The sequence below is a fragment of the Cyprinus carpio genome, chromosome B7, assembly GCF_018340385.1.
Source record: "Cyprinus carpio isolate SPL01 chromosome B7, ASM1834038v1, whole genome shotgun sequence".
Lineage (NCBI taxonomy): Eukaryota > Metazoa > Chordata > Actinopteri > Cypriniformes > Cyprinidae > Cyprinus > Cyprinus carpio.
In genome coordinates, this window is record NC_056603.1 from 35,736,169 (window position 1) to 35,759,016 (window position 22,848).

Here is a 22,848-nt window from a genome sequence, read left to right on the forward strand (position 1 = left end):
CATGGTTGGGAACCACAGCTATAGACTATGACATTCTTTTGAATAGGCTCAAGAATTAAAGGGATACTCCACCCCAAAATGAAAATTTTGTCATTAATCACTTACACCATGTCGTTCCAAACCCGTAAAAGCTCTGTTCGTCTTCAGAACACAATTTAAGATATTCTGAATGAAAACCAGGAGGCCTGTGACTGTCCCATAGACTGCCAAGTAAATAACAGGGTCAAGGGCTATAAAAGGTATGAAAGTCATTGTCAGAATACTCCATCTGCCATCAGATGTGCAATCTGGGTTATCCATGGCAACAGTTTCCACTGTTACACAAATGATAATTAGGTTTATATTTCCCCCAGACCTACTGAAACATTTCAATTTACCAAACTGATATTGAGTGTATTTGAGTGTGATATCAATAAAAAAAATGGATGGCTAGTGATTTAATTCTTCTAAATTTTGACAGATCAAAGGTATTAGTCATTGGACCAAGTTACTCAATTATTGGATCCTCAGAATATAATCTGTCTTTGGATGTAATGTGCAACCCAATGGATGTCTTGTAGAATCAAAAAAAGTTACTATAACCAAGAAATATTGCCATATCAGCTCAATTTTATCATCACTTCACTGATTGCCTGTTACATTATGCTCATTATACACAAATCTTTGAATGGTCTGGATCTAGACCCTCATTACTTATGTGACTTTCTATTGCGCCATTTATTACATCCATGGCTCCTAAACTATAGAATAGCGCTGGTTTCCTAGCACAGTTTGGGACTCAGACACACTAACTCAGTTTAGTTTAAACTGTATACCAGGGCTGGTATACACGAATGCACCCCATCAACTGCCAAGACTGGAACTGAAAACCACTCTTCTATAGTGAAGTACCAAGTCAATACATAAATTGCAAGGTTGGAAGTATTTTTTTTCTTTCTCTAATTTGATTGGTTAAAAGCAACTTTTATTCTAAGCCCCTTCATTTCTAGACTATTAGACCAGTGGTTCCTGACCTTTTTTCAAGCGTTTCCTGTTTTAACATTCATAATCACTGCCTCGTGTCATGTTTTCATGTTTTTACATGAAATTATATTATGCTGAACGCTTGTGCCTGTGTGAGACTGTTGCTAACTATGTTTAATACTGGACAGTATTTACATTATTTTAAAACACGGTAATCAAATACGGTTTTAATGATAATTAAAATATTATCTGATAAAAAATAAAGTTGGGAATGCTATAGTGGTTTATTGTCACACTGTATTATGTGCTGTGATGCTTATAACGCCAAACTAAAAAGAGCTTGGTGACCCCTTCTAAATGTTTAGCAACAGTGGAGGTCTAGTTTTGGCCTAAACTTGTTCTATTTCCCTCTATGGCTGACTGCAACATAAGGATATATATTTTAAGAATTTGGCTGACACACAGTGATATGCAAGATTCTTACAACAAGCAAGAGATAATGCATAAAATTGTTTCAAAGTTTGCTTCAAACTATGCAAATGCCTTTCTTCCAACCTTATTTTGAACATTGTTTGTTCTCTGTATTATCTAAATCATTGTTTAAAATGACAACAGTTGACATAAACTGGAGTGTCTTCAACAAAGAACACAAGGATGTTAGAGATGGCAAGAGCGGAGTCCTGCGATTTATCAGACCAGGCAAACATCTTTCATTGCTCCATGGTCTAGAACTGACACTCATGTGCCAATTGTAGACACATTTGGTGGTGGACAGTGGTCATCATGGGCACTCTAAGTAGTCTGCAGCCAGGACCAGTGCCAGGTGGCTGCGAAACAGCTTCTTCCCTCAGGCAGTCAGACAACATTATTATTATTATTATTATTATTATTATTATTATTATTATTATTATTATTATTATTTAAATAAATCTCTATTGTGATTACCTGATAGTTTTAATGAGGTGCTGGGCAAAACATGGGATGTAGACTATGTACTGTATGTGTTAAATTCAATTTCAAACTATTTTATTGGCATGATTGTTTTTACTAACATTTAAACTTTTTTTTTAAGTGGCCAAATAAACAGCACAGAAACATGCACAAATGTAATGCATAAAAATAAATAAAAACAATGAAAGTGTAAAAACTAAAGTTTCATAGAATGATAAACCTCACATTTCATCCTTAAAATCATTTAAGAAAATATTTGGTCCAATTTTTGCATTAGTATAAACTAAAACAGAAGACAGACTGAATAAAAGCATAAATTGACTGTCTGACAGAAGTTATGGTGCAGCAGACATAGAGATGTTTCCATGGTAAGCTCTGTACCCAAAACAGCATCTATTAAGCACAGAAATCAGAGTGTTCTCTTTAATTATTTATAATTAAGCCTATGTAATTTTACCTCTACTGAGACATTTGAAAACTATCAAAATCATGAAAGCTAAAGTAAAAGAAAAAAGTCATATTAAAAAGTAACAAAACCCTAGCAATAACGCGAGTAAGACGCAATAATGCAGTTATGGCGCATGCGTTATGTCACTTTGCACATGAACACTAAGACATGCGTGACGTCAAAATACATGACGTCACCTTGCTACAGTCTGCAGTGAGGACACTCTCCAATACAACCAAAATCATATCCCTTTCACAGCTTATAAATGTAACAAAACATTTAATACCATTTAACAAAACAAGATTTCATATCTCCCATACCATAAAGATTTCCATATTACTGCACAATGAACTTAGAACTCTAACTTGCAACTACTATACACATACCCAGCTTTTTCTAAATACACACAATTAGCCTTCTCACTGCAACAAATTGCTATAAAAATTGACAGATTTGATACCTTTCAAACACACACATTTCCATATCACCATAATGCATCATTCTCAAAACCAAGGTTTTTTTTTTTTTTAATTTTTGATAATCCCCTAAAAATCAAGTCACATTTGACATAAGTTCTTCCAACATATGCCTACTTTGATAATTTCAGACACTCTATGCCTGATCTTGAATAAAACTCGGATACAGCCTATAACTTAAAACACTATTCCAAAACTCATTCAGCATCAGCACAGATTAACACTGCTTTCACATGGTTCGAAAGGCACAACCCATGTGTTAGCTAATATGAATCAGTTGGAGTGACAACAGTAATTTGGTGTGTGAGATATAAAGATATGGGTTACTCAGTGACCCTAAAAGCTGGACCTCAAGAACAGAAGAGTCTTATATATTTTATTTAAAAAGGGAGAGTGTAAAAAAATAAAATAAAATTAATAATGTGAATACTGAAAGCAAAGTAGTATGTAGACAATGAGAATTGTTTGTAAGAAAGGCAATGAGAATTGTTTATAAAAAATGCGTACAGGATCGTAGGAGAGATATATATTATATACATAGTCCTACATACCCAATCAAACTAAAAAAAAAAAAATGTCTCTATATGTCCCCATTGGAGCTGACCTATCCTCCAGAAAAAGCCATTACCCAAAAGAGAACTAATGTATGCACATGCTCACTCATTAAACATTCTAAACAAACATGCAGTTGCTGACCAGGAACCAAACAAAACAGCTCTGTGTTATATATTAAGTGTAGGTCCAGGGGTGCAGCATCAATTCATATAGATAGTAGGAATACTACTATGGTTCATGTCCATTTACCTACCACAAATTACTTACTAAATACAGCTGGGTGAAAGACATTCACCTAATTAATATATATACATTCACCTAATTATATATATATATATATATATATATATATATATATATATATATATATATATATATATATATATATATATATATTTTTTTTTTTTTTTTTTTTTTTTTTGTCACACTTTTTGTCATTTGCTAGACAAAAATAATAGTTCATGTCCATGGCACATTCAGTATAGTATGTTTCAAAGTTTAATACTTAGCTTACATACAGTAACCTACCTTAACACCATCAGGTTTCTTGTATGGATTCTTGCCTGTTGAGTAAAATGAAAAGAATAATTGTGAACATAAAGTGGAATAAGAAAGGAAAGGGTTAGGGGCATTTTGTAATAAGACAAACAAAAATATTTACTATACAGTGAAATGCTACTTTTGAAACACTTTGTTACAGGGCTGTACATTTTAATAAGTATTAATACAAATAAAAATTGTGATTATTTTGATATGCATTTGAACCATGATATGATAAATATGTAATTTTGCTGTTGCTTTGGATATCACAAGCTTCTAGCACAAAAAGACAAAAATGACACAGATATAGCCCATTTACAATGGGCTATTAACATTTTATTTGCACATTAACATTTTATTTATTAAATCCTAGCCTTTTACAGTTTAGTAATTGGACAAGGCCATTCTGACCTTAAACCAGCTAATTTTACAGCCCTTCTGCAATGAAAATGTTAAAATCTTCTTTATTATCTAGGATGCTTAGCATCTTCCCAAATATAAAAAGAGCATAACTTCAACCTTTGGCATGATTCAAAAACAACTATTAAAAAGCAAATGGAAAGTAAACTGAAGAGAGTTTCTTACTTGAGAAGTTCCGTGTAGCAAGCATTGTAGTAAGGATAGCACCCTAAAACAGTCCAAAAACAACAGAAAGGCAAAGATCAACTTAATCATGAGTCTTGGTAGCTGTGTAAATTATTAGTCAATGCTAGTGGATAAAGATTAATCTAGTTAAGCCTTTTAAATTATGTAATTCAGGCTAAAAACTCACATAGACTAAAGTCAATATGAAACAAAAATTTACATTATCCAACTCTTAAAGAGATTCAAATCAATTTATTATAGGTAACAGCCCCAAGAAGTGCTAAAAAGTGCTTTTTGTGGTTATTAGTCAGCATTATGTTTTAGCATTTGTCATTTAGCATTATGTGCAATATGTTTTCAATTAGAATGCTGCGTGTCTGTGCATTTACATGACTCTGTTCCTTACCTTAAGCTTCCTCCTGGCATTGAATTTCTTCAGGCATTCCACTGTCTCCTGTCTGTGCATCATGGATGCCACTGTGGAACGTTGCTATGATACAGACAGGCAAACAATAAATCAAAAACTGTTTCAGATCTATTCTTGAAAACTATCTTTGCAGGGGGAAAAAAAGCATACAATTCCTGCACATTATTTAGAATCAATGTCAGTAACAAACATTTGGTGCACATTCATTTAACAGTTGCACCACCTGCAATTTATCTTAGCAGAAGCTAAACGCAGAAGTAATTGTGCATAGAGACACTTTCTGGTGAAGTACTAAAATCATTTTAATTATTACTTCATTATTTATTAACATTACACAATAATAATGATAACTGGCTTAAAACAATTAAAATGGAATGAATAACTTTGATTAGGAGTAATCAAATATAATATAATGCATTACTTTAAAAGTGATGTTCCCCAACACTGATGACAGTATGCAATTATAGTGTAGATAATAAAAATGTGTGTGTGTGTTAATGCATGTCTGTACCTCCCTAACCATATTTTAAGGGACAAAATATAAAACATAATAAAACAACATTAGGAATCTATGCAGTCTACATCCCCTTTTAAATAGAACAGCAAACTTGTGTGTGTAAGAGAAAGCTAGTAGACATACACAGATCCAGGGGTGTTTGAGGGCCTCAGCTGCTGTGATGCGTTTGGCAGGGTTTATAGTCAGCATCTTGTTGATCAGATCTTTGGCCTCTGGTGTCACTGTGTCCCACTCAGGAGAGGGAAACTAGGGAAAGAAAGCACACACACATGCACACAAATTCAACAGACCTTAGGCTGTTCATTGATACCACACTGAACAGTGGTTTTCATTCCTGGATCTGGGGAGCGACACACACAGTATGTTTAACACGTGATTCAGATCATCAGCTAGGAGAGAACTTCATGAACTGAACTGAGTGTGTGAGATAAGAGAGACAAATTGTCCAGTGCAGAAACATGACTGAAAACAAAAAAATTGTCTAAAGTGATGCTGCTGCATTATAATGTACTATTCTGCATAAATAGTACATTATTTATGAAATAAAAATTCTGAATGTCCTATTAATAACAGATAGAGCCTTTCAGAAGATCAGGTCCAAAGAAGCCAAATGAGGCAATGTTTGGAAGGGCGTTTAGATAATTTAGTCTCATCCACATATACTAAATAGCTGGGCATCTGAGCCAAGCTGGACAAAAGCCAATGGACTGCTCATTCGCTGTTACTTTCTCCTTCACTCTCTGATGGAAAAGTATGATTTGCCTAACACAAAATAAATTACACAGAATTATGATTTGCAGTGAGTTACTACATCTGTTGCTTTCTCTTTATTAATTGTCAGAGAGTATCATAAGTAGAAAATAGTTGAATGAGGACAATTGTAAATGTAATATGTCAGGACAATATCTAGTATTGTAAGAAGCATAAATGAAGCATACTCAGCATTTTTTAAAGAATCAAGTATGTTATTGTTACGTAACTTATATATGATATACTGTATATCTGTGTAAGAAATCTTACATCATATGCACCAGCTTTGATCTGCTGGTAAAGTCGATGTTGGTCTTCATCCCAGAAAGGAGGGTAACCCACAAGAAGGATGTACAGAATAACACCTATTCAAGAAAGAAAAAAATTATGTCCAGTGGTGTGAAAAAGGTTTTGGCCACTTCCTTTTTTTTTTTTGGCATTTTTATCACACTTAAAAGATTCAGATCATCAAACAAATATTTCATATTACACAAAGATAATCCAAGTAAATGCAAAATCCAGTTTTTAAACGATTATTTCATTTATTAAGGGAAAAAAGCTGTCCAAACCTGCCTGGCACTACGTGAAAAAGTAATTGCCCCCTAAATCTAATAACCAGTTGTGCCACCCTTTACAGCAACAACTGCCATCAAGTGTTTTTGATAACTGGCAATGAGTCTGTCACATCGCTGTGGACGAATTTGGCCCACTCTTCCTTACAGAATTGTTTTAATTCAGCCACACTGGAGTGTTTTCGAGCATGAAAGGACTGCTTAAGCTCACACCACAGCATCTCAATTGGATTTAAGTCTTGTCTTTGATTTGGCCACTCCAAAACCTTAATTTTGTTTTTCTTGAGCCATTCAGAGGCAGACTTGCTGGTGTGTTTGGGATCACTGACCTGCTGCGTAACCCAAGTGTGTTTGAGCTTGAGATCACAAACTGAGGGCCGGACACTCTCTTTCAGGATTTTCTGATAGAGTGCAGAATTCATGCTTCCATCAATTATGGCGAGTCGTCCAGGTCCTGAAGCTGCAAAGCAGCCCCAGACTATTACACTACCACCACGTTTGACTGTTGGTATGATGTTCTTTTTATGAATTGCTGTGTTGGTTTTACGCCAGATGTAATGGGAAACACACCTTCCAAAAAGTTCAACTTTTGTCTCATCAGTCCACAGAATATTAGCTCAAAAGTCTTGGGGATAATCAAGATATTTTTGGCAAATGTGAGACAAGCCTTTGTGTTCTTTTTGGTCAGCAGTGGCTTTTGCCTTGGAACTCTCCCATGGATGCCGTTTTGCCCAGTCTCTTTCTTATTGTTGAATCATGAACACTGACCTTAATTGAGGCAAGTGAGGCCTGCATTTCTTTAGATGTTGTTCTTGGTTCTTTTATGACCTCCTGGATGAGTCGTCGTTGTGCTCTTGGAGTAATTTTGTTAGGCTGCCCACTCCTGGGAAGGTTCACCACTGTTCCAAATTTTCTCCATTTGTGGATAATGGCTCTGATCATGGTTCGCTGGAGTCCCAAAGCCTTAGAAATGGTTTTATAACCCTTTCCAGACTGATACATGTCAAATATTTTGTTTCTCGTGTGCTCTTGAATTTCTTTAGATCACGGCATGATGTGTTGCACTTTAAGCATGCTTCACTTTTTTTTCTATTTAATGTGTTTTTTTTTATGTTTTAGTTCTATTTAATGTTTTAGTTCTATTTAAGTGATTTCTTGATTCAACAGGTCTGGCAGTAATCGGGCCTGGGTGTGGCTAGTGAAATTTTACTCCACTTTCTAAAATAATGTGGTTAATCACAGTTCTTTCATGAATTAACAGGAGGGGGCAATTAATTTTTCACGTAGGGCAAGGTAGATTTGGACAGCTTTTTTTCCCTTAATAAATGAAATCATCATTTAAAAACTGCATTTTGTATTTACTTGCATTATCTTCGTGTAATATTAAAATTAGTTTGATGATCTGAATCTTTTAAGTGTGACAAATATGCAAAAAAAAACAAAAACAAAAAAAAACAAGTAAAAAACAGGAAGGGGGCAAAAACCTATTCAAAGCACTGTAGGTATAAGTTATAATAAAGTATATTGTATCAATATATTTTATTATATTATATAAAAGATAGACAGTTCCAGTCTCAGACTGAGACCATGTACCATTCAAAGACTGCTTACTAACCACCCAAAACGAAAGTACTTTTATAATTTAGTAAATACTAAATGGCTAGAAGACAGTTGGGGTGGACTCTGAATATATAAATATATATATATATATAAAATCTGAATATATAAATAATCATGATCAGACCTATTGATAGACATACTTTGTACATTTAATTTTATGAGTAATTTTTAAAGCGTGAATTTACTAGGATATCCAAATACAGCTCTTTTTTCCCTATCTGAATAAACTTAAGTTCAGAAAACGGTTGAAAACTGTGCTCCTTTTAATGCAGTTGTTTTCTCATTAAATTACAGAATTACAATGAGTTTGCTATTACAGCAAGTATAGAAAACATAATTTGCTAACTGGTTACTCATGATTTCATCCACTCTCATATTGTTCTGGATTTCATTTCACACTTTATCAAATATTCACTGCAAGAGACTTACGGCAAGCTTTAAATCTGCAAATAAGATGAAAAAGTATTTTATTTAGACAACTGGCCCATTATTATCACCATAGTGCCAACAAAATTAAACTAAATAAAACGTCAACTGTTGCAATCAAACTGTATCACTCCATTTATAATCATATATTGAAGTATGTGGAACTCTAATGTAATTAATGTACATAGATGTATATTTATTGATTTTCTTTTGCCAATTCAGCTATAATTATTTAGTGAAAACAATTCTCAGTACAACTCGGACTGTAAAGCAAAGGATCTGTTATGTTATGAACATTATGAACAGAAATGTTACAAATACAATTTAATTGGCAGCAGAAAATATCCACATAATGCTTGTGATTAGCAACCTACCACATGCCCACATGTCCACTGGTTTGCCATAAGGCTCCTTCCTCAGCACCTCAGGAGACAGATAACCTGGAGTTCCAGCAAACCCTACAAAATATAGCACAGACCTCAATTAAACCTTAGCTTTTTTTCTTCTTCTTTAAACAGTCTAGAAAATGAGCTCCCTCTAAATTCTCTCTTAAGAATTTACTTAAGGCATTTTTGTCTTTGGATTGCAGCCTAATTCTAAAATAACTTTAGTCCCTGACGTCCCATCAAGCCCTCAGAGGCAAAAAGCCCATAATGAGAGAGCAGCCAAAGAGAAAAACTGGAGCTGAGTATAAAGCCCCAGAGATCATTGTAATTAAACCCTAACACCATCAGGGTCTGTCCAAAAGTAAGACTAATCACACAACCCCCACATAAAACTTAGTGCTAATAATAATAATAATAATAATAATAATAATAATAATCCTTTCTTTAATTAAAGTCATTTTTAGATGCAAAAGCTATTTAGATATTTTTATCATACATAATTTGACAGTAATAATAATAAAAAAAAACACCTTCTCCCTAGACTATCCCATAGCATTCACTAACATCACAAAATATTGAAAAATTACACCAAAAAGTTATGCACATCAAAGTCTAAAGTAAAAATATAAATAAATAAATATATAAATATCACTAACATTTTTGCATAATGTAATTAGATTTAATTTGATCAGCATCTTCAACACTACCAGAAGAGAATATTAAATAGAAGTGGACTAGATTCACCTAATTTTTTCAGGATAAAAGGCATAACCATGGGAATCTTAGTTGGAAAGATTTTAAGCATTTTAACATGCTCTGATTATGTCACAGCACATTTTGTCTTGTCATCACAGTACTAGTATATTGCATTTTTAAACCAGTGCTGCTTGGTGATTACTAACCAAACCACGCTTGTTGGTCTCCTTGAACCTCAATAGCCAATCCAAAATCAGCCAGTTTCACTGCTGCGCCCTTCAGTTTGCTGGCCAAGAGAAGATTCTCTGGCTTTGGGTAACAGACAAAACAACAGCTTCAAAATATATTGAGAAAATTTATACAAATTATATGTGTTATAGAGAACAAATGACATCACTCATCATCAATAAACTGATGACTCGTAGAAGACTTGGGTCAAAATGTACAAGAATACCATGTACTAGGAAAAGAAAGATAATGACCTTTTCCCTAGATTTCAAAAAATGGATTTAAAATTTTGATTTAAATAGACAAGCTCTGATAAAACATATTTTGAACCAAGTCTTCTGAAAACATCAGTACAGCCTCCAGGGTTATGCAGCACTTCATGAAGAGCTATGTGACCAGACTTGAACAATGTTTTGACAGAGCAAAAACAGTTAATTTAAAACTCATCTAAAAATTAATAATCACACAAACTACAATGTTGCAACTCTGATGTAATTGTTAGAAACAAATGGTGTTGCATTAGAAATGTCTGAGGAAAAAAAGGACATTTTGTGTTTTTGCAATATTTCTCATAATTGTTTTATATGCATGTGAATGATATTTACATTTCTTTGCAAAAAGCATAATTTGTACATAAAATGTTATAGGTGACTAGCAATCTCTGCATAACCCATTAAGACTGGAGGAAATCATTATATGATATTCAACTCTGCACATGACAAATTATGTTTGTTATTTTTGTTATAAATGTTGAAAGAAAGAAAGAGAGAAAGAAAGAAAGTTAATGAACTACAGTAATTATAAACCATAGACAGTACTTCAAACAAACTGAAAAACTTCAGACAACCCCTTTCATATAAGCCTTGTAATAAATTCATTAAATATGCATTTACTGACAGAAATGAATTATTTATAGTAATTATATTCATATTATTATTTTTTTTGTATTTTTTTAAATAAGTTTAGACCTGAATATCCAATCATCAATACATTGATTAGGACTCTTATGTCAGGGGAATCTAGAAAGAGAAGTCAAAACTTTATTAAAAACTAATTTTCTTGTGATTATTTTACAACCAGAGCATTAGCAAAGGACACAAGGCTAATTTGTCAGGTGCAGTTAGTTGTTTCAGCATTCACTTTATGCCTTGGGATGATCAAGGTGCTAAAATGCTAGTGCAATTGAAACTGACATGCAGTCATTGCTTTTCCATACCTTACAAACAACCCTAACCCCAATCCTTCCCTAATTAAAATGTATTTATTAAAAGTCTAATATGTTATTTCATCATGACGATATTCCCATGTCCATCACGTCTGTGTATGACACCAAAGGTGTCTTATTCGAAGCAACGGAGCACCCTGCACTTCTGATGCTAAAGGGTTAAAAAGTGATAGAGAGGGATCCTGACCAAATGTCAATATGTGACAAGTTGGGAGTGAGAATGAGTTGCCCTGACTTTATGCTAGGCTAGGGTATGGTGGCCTAGTAAATGATTGGCAGGGAGGCTCCATAGTTTGCTGTTTTAGTATGTTTCACGGCATGTGATTGTTTGCTACTGATTTAACCAGTAAAATATCCAGAGATACATCTTTCATGCACACTTGCTCCATAGTTATTCATGAACTCAAAATCAAAGTTTGCAGAGAAAGTTGAGGATCAGTGTCATGGTACAAACAAAGATTGAATAGATTGATTTGGTTTTGCCAACTTGAAACCAATCCTACATCCTTAAATTTGTTCAGCTAACACACAAGACTGCCTACGGAAATCAGTTCCAACCCTGCTCCAACCCACCTCGCTGTTTTTTTTTTTTTTTTTTTTTTTTTTTTTTTTAAGTAATCCTAAAGACATTGATTAGCTGGTTCAACTGTGTTTAATTAGGGTTGGAACTAAATTGTGCAGGATGGTAGGCCTTCAGAAGCACCCTGCTGATTCTGAGAGCCATTGCAGCTTCTTTACTACAATATATTTGTAATTGCATGTCGCTTCCACAAGCATCTTCATAATAAGTTAATATTATGTCTCCAATAAAGAGATAACCGGACAGGCAAGACTTAGTTTTCATTTTGCACAAAGCCTTGCTGATGAGATGTGCCATTGTGACCAATCGTGCAGCCTACAACAGCAAAATCATTCACGGGACCAACTGTGGGTGGCCAGAATGAATTTTCATTCTCAGTGTCTGGTCTTTCCAGCCTTAGCAAACTAGAAACTAGTCTTGACTTCGCAAAAACAACAGCTAAGAAGTGCTGTTCTTTACAGAGACAGAAGCTACATGTATTATACTCAAGTTTCAGCTTCAAATACCCGAGGCAAGGGAGGAAACTTGAGTACTGCGGAAGCTAATTACAGAGGTGTCAGGATAAAATAAAGAATAGCTGGATGTTGTCCTTTGTTAGAGAAGTGCGCACAAGAGAGAGATAATGACAAATTGAGTAGATTTACAGAGCAGATCTATGATTCCCCTAAGAATAATTTGAATTTCGTAGTGCATTATTGCAAGTGTTCTTTTTTTGCCCTACATATTAGCATAGTAAAACCTTCCCCATTCCATAATGTCTGCCCTACATGACTAATAATTTGTCCTCATAATTATACAATATTGTTTTTTGTAAATGGCTGTTACACAATCTTTTTAGGGGCTCTATATAAACCATATATAACTTCAATAAATTTTAATTACATGACTTTCTGAGAGCACACCTCCAACAGCTCATTATTTAAATTGTTGGGCAAGTCATAACAAGAAAGTTAGACCTCCTTTTTGCTAGCAAGCTTTCAAGTGACATTCCTAAACAGGGAAGGTAAAACACTGCATCCACAACTGTGTGCTGTTTGATTCAAATTTGTCCCTTGACATGCCTGGTAAGGACTTAAAAACTCTGATTAACATGGAAGAGAATATAGCGCTTGTTGCTTTGTTGTGCTTAGGCCAACAACACTCATGTTGTTCCAAATAACTTGCCACAGCTAATAAATCTCATTTGTGCTTATTCATATTCAAATATCTGTCTTGTAGCCAGTCTCTATGCGCCCATTTTGCCTATTTATAGAGCATTTTAGACCTCAACACTCTGTGGTCAATGTACAGACTGTACATTCAAATGGTTTAGAATGACATGAGGGTGAGTAAATTAAATTTAAATTTATGGGTGAAGTCTTTCTTTAATAAGATCATATTATCTGAGAGCTGCTAGTAGGAGAGAAATGTAGGCCTATATGCAGGGATGCAAAATTCTTACACTATGAGCGTTGATATTTCAAATTATATTACACAAATTTAAATATACAGTATATTTTACTTAATGTTTTGTATCTATTGTTTTCGTTTTGTTCTGTGTTCTTTTTTATGGTGCAAAGTCACTGTTCACCATGGTAACTCTATGGCAGCAGCCAATCACTTAGCAGAATTCAGGCTGATGCAAATTCAGGTGAAGATAATAAGAGGGAAAACAATCTCCTGGTTGCACCTGGCTCATTTGATTGGCAAATTAGCACTGACAAGAGCACTGACAAGAGCTTGTGGTGGATTTGGTTTAAAGATGGACAGAAAACACCATTCCAATCTAAATCTGTGTAGGCTTCATTATTTTAAAAATGAATACCAGTGATCACTTGATTCCCATCTCCAAGACAAACATAGACTTCATATGTTACTAAGCACTTGTATAATCTTAGATGATTTGAATTACAATTTCATAAGCCATTTGTAGACCTTAATAAAGGCCACACAAGATACTGGATCTGTGTAAGAGGACAAATAAGTAGGACTTGGTGTTTAAAACCCTCTGCGTCTCTACTCACCTTAAGGTCACGATGGACCACTCCCATCTGGTGGCAGTGGAGAACAGCCTCAAGGATCTGCTGAATGCAATGACTGCATGCAAACACCAGGGGGTGTGGGTTAGTGACAAACACACACTCACTATCTGTGCACAGCATTGAGAGTAAGGGAGCATTGGCTTAGAGGTGATGAACTTCTCATTAATTAAAGTCTCAGTGTTGCATGATTATGCGTGACACTTTGCAGTAGGGCTGGGTGATATTTTCAAAAGTACATTAACTACTGAAAAAATACTGTGTACTGTTAAAATCTAGTAAAAATAATAAAGGCATTCATTTCTATGTATGGAATATTTATACTGTATTTCCCAACTTCGAGGCATACCAACAGACATTTTGGATGCCTCAATTTTTTGACCTATCCATTTCAGGTCTTGAAATCTACTAATAAGTTCATGAGTTCAATCAGGTGTGTTTGATTGGGTAGAGTGTGGTGGTGTGTTTCCAGGAACTGGGTTGGGAAACGCTGCATTAACAACAGTATTTATTAGTGATGTTACGTTCTGTGCCGAGGCTTCAGAGCATGTGTCGAGAAATCCCAGCAGCTTTCAGTGAATCGCATATCGAGGCTTGTATCGTTTTAGAGCAATGACGTCATTGATGACGTTCGAAGCCTCACTTGGCCAGACAGGTTCAGGAAGCGGTTCGAATCTTGTGCATTCACAGTCCTCTGCCATGGTAAACTCAGCCAATTTCCAGTTTTAGACTAATGGATTCCAAAATGGATTAAAGGGGTCATATGATGCTGCTAAAAAGAACATTATTTTGTGTATTTGGTGTAATGAAATGTGTTTATGCGGTTTAAGCTTCAAAAAACACATTTTTTTTCCACATACTGTACATTATTGTTTCTCCTCTATGCCCCGCCTTCTGAAATGCATCGATTTTACAAAGCTCATCGGTCTGACAAGCGAGATGTTCTCTGATTAGCCAGCTGTCCAGTGTGTCTTGATTGGCTGAAAACCTCAAGCTTTTGAACGAAATGTTACCCCTCTTAACATATTGTGATGCCCTATCCGGTTGGAGCGACGAGACATAAACATAAAACCCATTATAAATGTGATATAAACATGATTTCTAGTCGTGTCCTCTTTTGGAAGGCCAAACAAAGTAGTTTCGCTTTCTCAACGAAACAGCGTCACACACCGTGGCCTTGAGTGAGTAGAGGCCGGAGGCCCTTCTCCATCAATTGCTCAGTTTGGCCAGGAGGCCAGCTCTAGGAAAAGTCCCAGTTGTTCCAAACATCTTCCATTATGGATAATGGAGGCTACATGCTTTTGTGAACCTTCTATGCAGCAGGGTTTTTTTTTTATTCTTCCCCAGATCTGTGCCTTGCCACTGCCTGTCTCTGAGCTCTACAGGCATTTATTTTGACCTTAGGGCTTGGTTTTTGCTCTGATCTGCACTCTTAACTATAGGACCTTATATAGACAGGTGTGAGCCTTTCCAAATCATGGCCAGTCAACTGAATTTACCACATGTGGACTCCAATCAGGTTGTAGAAACATCTCAAGGGAGATCAGTGGAAACAGGATGAACCTGAGCTCATTTTGAGTGTCATGGCAAAGTCTGTGAATACTTATGTACATGTGATTTTTTTTGTTTGTTTTTAATAAATTTGCAAAGATTTTAAACAATCTTCTTTAACGTTGTCATTATGGGATATTGTTTGTAGAATTTTGAGGAGAATGATGAATTTAATCCATTTTGGAATAAGGCTGTAACATAACAAAATGTGGAAAAAATGAAGTGCTGTGAATACTTTCCAGATGCACTGTGGATTAACTTCGGTGGACTTAAACTTGAAAAATAGTTTGTATTGAGTATGTCTTTCCGTGGTTGAAATAAAATACATTCTGATGTTAATTCGTGTTTATTTTGTGCTTTAAGTAAATATGAAAAGATGATCAGTTCACGTGCCGCTTGAACTGAGGCAATATAGTCATCTGTCACGACACATTAAAGAGCCACAAAATGGTATTTATTATTTGAATTTCTAAAAAAAAAAAAAAAAACCTACATTTTAAAAGCAGAGACCTTTTTTCATACAAGAAATGTACATTTTGCTTTGTCTTGTTTGTGAGCATGTTGTCAGTTTGCTCTTTGCTTCTCTATATTTTTCACTGCGTGAGAACATGAGGTGTTGTGTGAGAGTGGCATGGTTTGTAGGACAAAGCAACAGTAACTAAGAAGGGCAGTTTAGGGAAGGGTCAACTGGTTTGTAAATCAAAGGAGGGGATATTAGGGTATTAGCAGTAGTTATTTAGTCATATTTAAATGGCCAGATAAAAGCCCATAAAGATCCAGTCATGCATGATCTGCTTTGTTTAGACTTAAATATTAATTCTTCTCTGTTCCTTCCTATGTTAATCCTTTGTAGTTTCACTTTATGATTGGTTCCTTTTTATCTTCTCCCCAGGTATATATTCTCTCTCTCTCTCTCTCTCTCTCTCTCTCTCTCTCTCTCTCTCTCTCTCTCTCTCTCTCTATATATATATATTGCAAATTTTAACATTTATGCAACTGGCAGATGTATTTATCCAAAGCAACTCTCAGTGCATTTGAAATATAAATTTGTCATGTGATTTTTTTGTTTTCATTAGGCTTGTTCGAGATGAACTGCTACCGGCTGGCGAGATCTGGGAAGGAGTAAAGAGACTGTCAGGTCAGACACTTTGTGCTTTCTGTTGTGTGGTAAACCATCGTCATTAATTTTGCAAATATAAGCAATAGGTTATCCAAAACATTTTTTTATCCAAATTTTTATTCTTATATAATAATACGTATTTATTAGATAGCCTAATCATTATTTTTGTTAATGTTTTGTGTGTTTTGTTTGAATATCAGATATTCAATATCAAGATTAAATTTAAAGTTTAAATACAGGAACTTGTCTAAGAAAAAACACGCAACACACCTCTTCCTGGGTCCCGTTCTTCGTACGTCGCTAACTCAGTTAGCTGGATTTGATCGTTGATGATTTGGCATGATCTTGGATTGTTTGGTTCTTCGAAGCTCATCCCAGAATTGCTGTCATAGCAACAGATCCTTAAGCTTAAACCTGCTCGGGAGCAGGCTTATTTCATGTAAACAGGATTAGATCGCATCTTTTTAACCAGAATTGATACTTAAAATCTGTCCCAGTCACCGCTACTTTATTACAAGAGTATCCTACTGATCCAGGGACAATAATTCAAAATTATAATCATTTAAAAATTAATTTAAAGATAATACAATAATGTTGTGTAGTCTTTAATATAGACACAGCCAGTTTTACTCACTGAAAAATGTATTTGTCATAAAATAATTACTTCATATTTGTATTAGAGTCGTACACACACATGCAGATAATGTAGAATGGTGCATTAATTTGAGTGGTGACAGTGAGTGGCTTGATGGAGCGCAGGAGATGCAGATAACATGATTTTGCCCCTTAAGAAACTTGAATTAATGCTGTCATGTAACAAATCTGTTCAAATATAAAATTAAATGAATTGCTAATGGCTACATTGAAATAAAAATGTAAAGCCTGTACACATATTAGAAATCGTGAATATAAATAATTGGGAATCATGTAAAGAATTAAAATAAAATAAATACAGTGCACATTTCATTTATCTATCATAACATTTATGTAGTTTTGTTCACTTGGCTTGTCATGTGTCTTTTTTTATTATATGATGTCACGTTGCTGTGTTGCCGCCAGCCAATCGCTGCACTGCTGATCATGGTTTCGAGTATCGATACATAACCCCTTTTAAACCAAACCATGAACGCGCAATTATCACAAATAACGCAATCCAGCCATATTAATCATCAACAACAGGTGCGTTTGAAGAACTAAGTTAGCCAGATCTTGATTAGCACGATGATATCATCTTGGATGTGACATTTCATCTCGGATGTAATAAGCGACGTACGAAGAACGGGCCCCTGGTCATCACAGAATCTGACCAATGAGAATAAAGTGTGTCATCATCAAGGGTTTTGCAGCCATTTTGAGCAACTGCAGTGCCTGGTCTTATTTTGCTCTTGCGGTACTTTGATGGCACATGTGATTGTAAGGCAGCTGCAGTGCCAATCAAAGTTAGACAAATTTTCTTAATGCCTAATGTATTGCTTTTTTCAGGTGGCAGCCAATCTTTGTGGTGCCATATGAAGCTGATCAAGCCTACTGTGTTTACTTTCTGTTTGCTCATTTTGTTTTGACTCAGTTTTCCCATGTGTTTCATTATTTCATCTCATTCACCTGTCCCTTGTTAATCAACTCATTAGTCCCCTCGTTTAGTTCTGGTATAAGTACTCCCTGTTCTGTTCATTGTCCTGTCTCTTCAGTGTATATGTAAGGTGTGCATTCTTCTGTCTTCTTTGTTATACATATTGTGGATTATCTAGTAAAGACTGAATTTGAACTTCATCTGCTTTCATCATGTTTATTTGCACATCCAAACTGTGACAATGACTAGATGCTTTATTGCCCAGCCCTACTGTGTTGTAATAAACTTTTGTTTTGAAATATTTGTATGCTATTAAATATAGTTATATATTAGTATATATATATATATCGTCAGTCCATCATCATCATTACCTCTCTTGTCTTACTCTCCAAATCTCAATCCTGAAGTGGTGTTTGCTTGGGTGACTGTGTGCTTGACCCACTAAAATCACTGAGTTATGGGTTCTGATACCCGTTTTGCATTTCAATCAAAAAGGGTACAGTCACCATCAACACACATAAAAAAGTGAGTCCTACAGAGTCAAACGCACAGCCCTGACTATGCACATTTCTGAGGTGCTACATGCACAACCTTTGCTCTGAGGTCATCATTTGTGTTATTACCCCTCAGCCCACTGCTACACACATATATTGGTGTGTAGCTGTGTTTTGAGGGACCAGGTTGGGGTGAGCAGAGGAGGCTTCCAAAATGGGAACCCACGGTTTATTGTTTGTTTAAAGGAGTGGTTCACGGTTTTTTTTTTTCTAGGCTTGATTGTGTTTATGGGGTGCAGTCTAACATGTGTTAATGCTTTGTTTTTTAAAAAACATTATTTTTCAAATAATTTACCTTTACCCTATATCCCTTCTCTGTGAAATACGCTGGTAATCTCCTTTTATGAAGCCCCTCCTTCAGAAATAGGCGATGGGCTCTGATTGGTTAGCTAGCCCAGTGTGTTGTGATTGGCTAAACCGCCTCTAGTGCGTGTCTAAACGTCCCGCCCATCACCTCAGCGGCATGTGCTCTGGTTGTATTGTAAACAACAGCGTCGCTTATCAGTTTGAGCCCGACTGATAAACAGAGGATATTATTGAAGATGATAGTGCAGAACATGTGCAAGCATGGATTTTAATGGTAGGCCTATGTTTTTTTGTTTGTGGTTGTCTCATACTTTTAGATACGTTGTTATTTGTAAATGCAACTGCTTATGTTAGCTTTTAATTTACCATTTTATCCTGATGTAAACTTTAATACAGTACGGCAACTGCACGCACGTCCATGTTTAACGCCTCTCATAGTTGTGTGAAAATAAGTGTATAATTGGAACAGTTCTTTGTTGGAGCTGAGTTGAATGAGAGAGAGAGAGAGAGAGAGAGAGAGAGAGATGTGGAGCTTGTGCAGAGCGACGCAAGGAACAGTATTAAGAGCTGCTGCTTTAGAACATTGATTTTGAAACTTCTGAATTCATTAGAATCGTTTGAAGACAGAATTGCGATTCATATATGAATAGATTTTTACGTACACCTCTTGTTTTCTCTTCCTCTTCTCTAAAGCAGTGCAGCATGGCCTTGCCCCTTTTGCTTCCTTTTCCCGGTGGCAGGGTTTATCTGGGTTTGTTATGTCTCGAACCCGGGAAGTAACTTGTTGTTCCAGCTGTTTTAGTAGGCATTAAACTGCCAGAATTTTGAAAGACGACCTCTCCGTTTGCATTGAACTTTGCAGATATTATTTATGCTCAAACTAAAACATTACACACTAACTAACATTAAAAAAGTGAAATCGCAATGAACCACCCCTTTAAAGAACATTGCCAGCAGGTTGGAGGCTTAAGCCTGTTATACTAACCTTCAAGTCTCGATGTACAATGCCATTTAGGTGACAATGATTAACACTCTCTAGAATCTGCTGTATGCAATGACTGTGAGAAAGAAAGACACAGCGAGGAAGCCAAAGAAGAGAGATTGAACAGTTCAGCAAGCACAGTCAGAAAATAAATGCAGCTGGCAAACAAACAATGCAACCAGAAAGCAAATTTAGCTTGGGCAGGAACAAATACTGTACTCCAGTGAGTACTAGGCTGTTAAAAATAATGCAATTTTTGTTATAATTCTAAACGAAGATGGATTTAAATCAATATTTCACCCAGAAATGTCAGTTTTAGCTTAACCTCATATCGTAGCAATCAGGGATGGGCAGTATTTATGATACATGTATTTCAAATATAAAATAGGATTTTGTCATTTGTATTTGATGGGGTTGATGGAAGTGGCTTTATATTTTGTATCATGCTGTCCAGACTTTTTTCTAAACACTATTAATGTGTACCTGTCCTCTATACTTATATGTCTCTCAATAGATTCAGTGGTTGGAGTTGGGTTAATCCTCCTTGACAAGTGCATACCATTGCTTGCCTGACACATAATATATTATTATTATTAGTCATTGGCAAACTGTTAAACATTAAACTTTTGGTTACTTTAAAACTAACCTTCAACTGGGAGATCAGAGGGATATATGAAGATTTATTGCAGGACTCGGGCAGAGAAAAGCTGTTGCTATCGAGCATTGTTTACTTAATCAACTAGTCAAATAGGCCAACTGATGGAAGGTTTGCGAAGAAATTTCATGCACCCTGTATAATGTCTTATACATTGGCAGGAAAAAGTTTCAGAGAACCCTTTGAAAATATGTGGATTTCTGCATTGATTACTCATTAAAAAATTGGTCATTATGCAGATGAAATTTGGAAGTATGGGTTGCACAGGTACCTTGCCCTTTACAAAAGGGTATGCAAAGTCTCTTTACTGACAAATCTGTTAAGATAGTAAATGGGTGTCAAACTTAGCTCGGGGAGTTAAGCTCCATCCTGCCCTAACACACTCACCTTTAGTTTTCAGCTGGGCAAGCTGGGCAAACACTGCGATTTTTGCCTGATTTTGAGCCAAGTCATACTAGTTTTTTTTTTTTTTTTTTGAATCAGGCCGAATTTCAGCTTTGTGTACAGGGGGTAACGGAAGGAGATTATCCTTTCCCGACCGGATGAATTTCTGGTCAGAAATTTTGGTTGCCCCTCGTTACCTGTCATTTATTTTGACAGATAACTACTTGGGGAAAAGATATCTGTCTGTACACTGATTAAAAAAAATTGTTGCCTATTTTATAAATTATTTCCATTATTTTAGTAAAACGTGAGGCACTGAATAATTTCGCTCCCATTATTTAGGCCAAACTAAAACAAGAAATGAATAAATTAAAGCTCTCTACGATTTAGCTAAATCATTGAAACTGAAAAGAATGGACGGATTAATAAAATGTCCTCACGTTTAAACTCAAGTTCTCTCATTATAATCAACAAAGTGCACACGATGTAAAAAAGGGCTTCATAAAATTGTAAAATTGCAGCCACATTTAAATACAGGAGTGTATTATATTCCTTAAAATATCAGAGTGCAAGATTTGCGTGGTGCGCATGAAGCTGAGTGCGACGCACAACATTTATTCTTATTTGTCTACTTATTTTTTCTTAATTACAAATCTTTTTTTTGTATCATTGCATGTAAAAAAATATTAACTTTGTAATGCAAATGCAAAATGTGGAACTGAAATCTTATTCGCAGTCTATAGCATTTTATAATTATTTGTACAATAATATCTAACTTAACCTGCATTGTATCTTTATTATTTAATGTAAAAAGATTTATTAAAACAATCAAAATCAATGAATTGAAGCGGCATTAGCCAGATAATTTTATAACGTCAAATAGTCTAAACTCTAATTTACAGGTTATACAGGTTGTCTCGGTTGTAGACTTGTGAAGATTTATTTTTAATGCGGATCCCATACTGTAACCTAAAAGAAATGTGCTCTTTTACTATTCATATTCAAGTGTTTTTTGCTGAAAATTATTGATGCGCATGCATGACAGGGAGGCACCCTGGCAATCATTTTTTTTCTTTTTTTTCTCCTGATAATGAAATAACTTAAAACTGGGGTGCCTTACATACATGAGAAGTATATCAACAGAAAGCTTGAAATGTCTACTTTTAAACAAACCAATTCAAAATGAAAGCAAATACTCCTTGATTATTGATTATTAAATACCCTCTAGACATCTCAGTTAAAGTTTTTAAAGCATTTTATACGCGTTTGTATAAATTCTGCTTAACATTGAAATTTTAACTGATTAATCACCTATTTTCGTTTGCTGCATGTTTTTTAAAAACATGCTAAAAATAAATTGTTTTTGAGAGGAAAAAAAATATGTCATGTATAAGTCGCATTTTATTACATTCAGAAATAATAACGGCAGCCCTAATAATGTTATAATGTACCAACAGAATATTTTTTAGTTTCCCTCACTTTACGACAAATCCTTTAAATTTAACTATCAGAACAGAACAAGAATTAAAAATATATAATTCTAATTGATAAATATAATTGCAGTATATAATAATATAGGCTTAGCTATAAACAAAAACAAATCATAATAATAATTCAAAGCGAAACATAAGGTAAGGTTGGGCTTACCTCTTTCATTCAGGACAAATCTAAACGTTTCCATATTTGTGATGTTGCCCATTTTGAAGCTTAACTATTATTCAGGTAAAATAGGCTTTCTAGTTCACTGTGTTTCAGTATTGACG

The 22,848-nt window shown here is 35.1% G+C and overlaps 1 protein-coding gene and 1 long non-coding RNA gene across 10 annotated transcripts in view; one reads left to right on the forward strand and one right to left on the reverse strand.

The window, feature by feature from the left end:
* Positions 1 to 22,848, reverse strand: part of camk2d1 (calcium/calmodulin-dependent protein kinase (CaM kinase) II delta 1) — a 105,409-nt gene that overhangs the window by 23,859 nt on the left and 58,702 nt on the right. For 5 of the 9 annotated variants that reach the window (XM_042728445.1, XM_042728451.1, XM_042728442.1 and 2 more), the window contains exons 6-13: positions 13,949 to 14,021; positions 10,119 to 10,221; positions 9,205 to 9,288; positions 6,483 to 6,577; positions 5,586 to 5,708; positions 4,925 to 5,008; positions 4,519 to 4,561; positions 3,922 to 3,956 (exon numbers count right to left, since the gene is read on the reverse strand). In XM_042728445.1, the coding sequence (XP_042584379.1) occupies positions 3,922 to 3,956; positions 4,519 to 4,561; positions 4,925 to 5,008; positions 5,586 to 5,708; positions 6,483 to 6,577; positions 9,205 to 9,288; positions 10,119 to 10,221; positions 13,949 to 14,021 (640 nt within the window). Of the gene's footprint in view, positions 1 to 3,921; positions 3,957 to 4,518; positions 4,562 to 4,924; positions 5,009 to 5,585; positions 5,709 to 6,482; positions 6,578 to 9,204; positions 9,289 to 10,118; positions 10,222 to 13,948; positions 14,022 to 20,049; positions 20,123 to 22,848 lie in introns of all 9 variants that reach the window. The other 4 variants (XM_042728446.1, XM_042728444.1, XM_042728450.1 and 1 more) reach the window with 1 other exon arrangement.
* On the forward strand, positions 13,929 to 18,321 carry LOC122138019. The gene is made up of 3 exons (XR_006155254.1): positions 13,929 to 14,047; positions 16,591 to 16,652; positions 18,117 to 18,321. It is a non-coding gene; the product is annotated as an uncharacterized LOC122138019 (long non-coding RNA).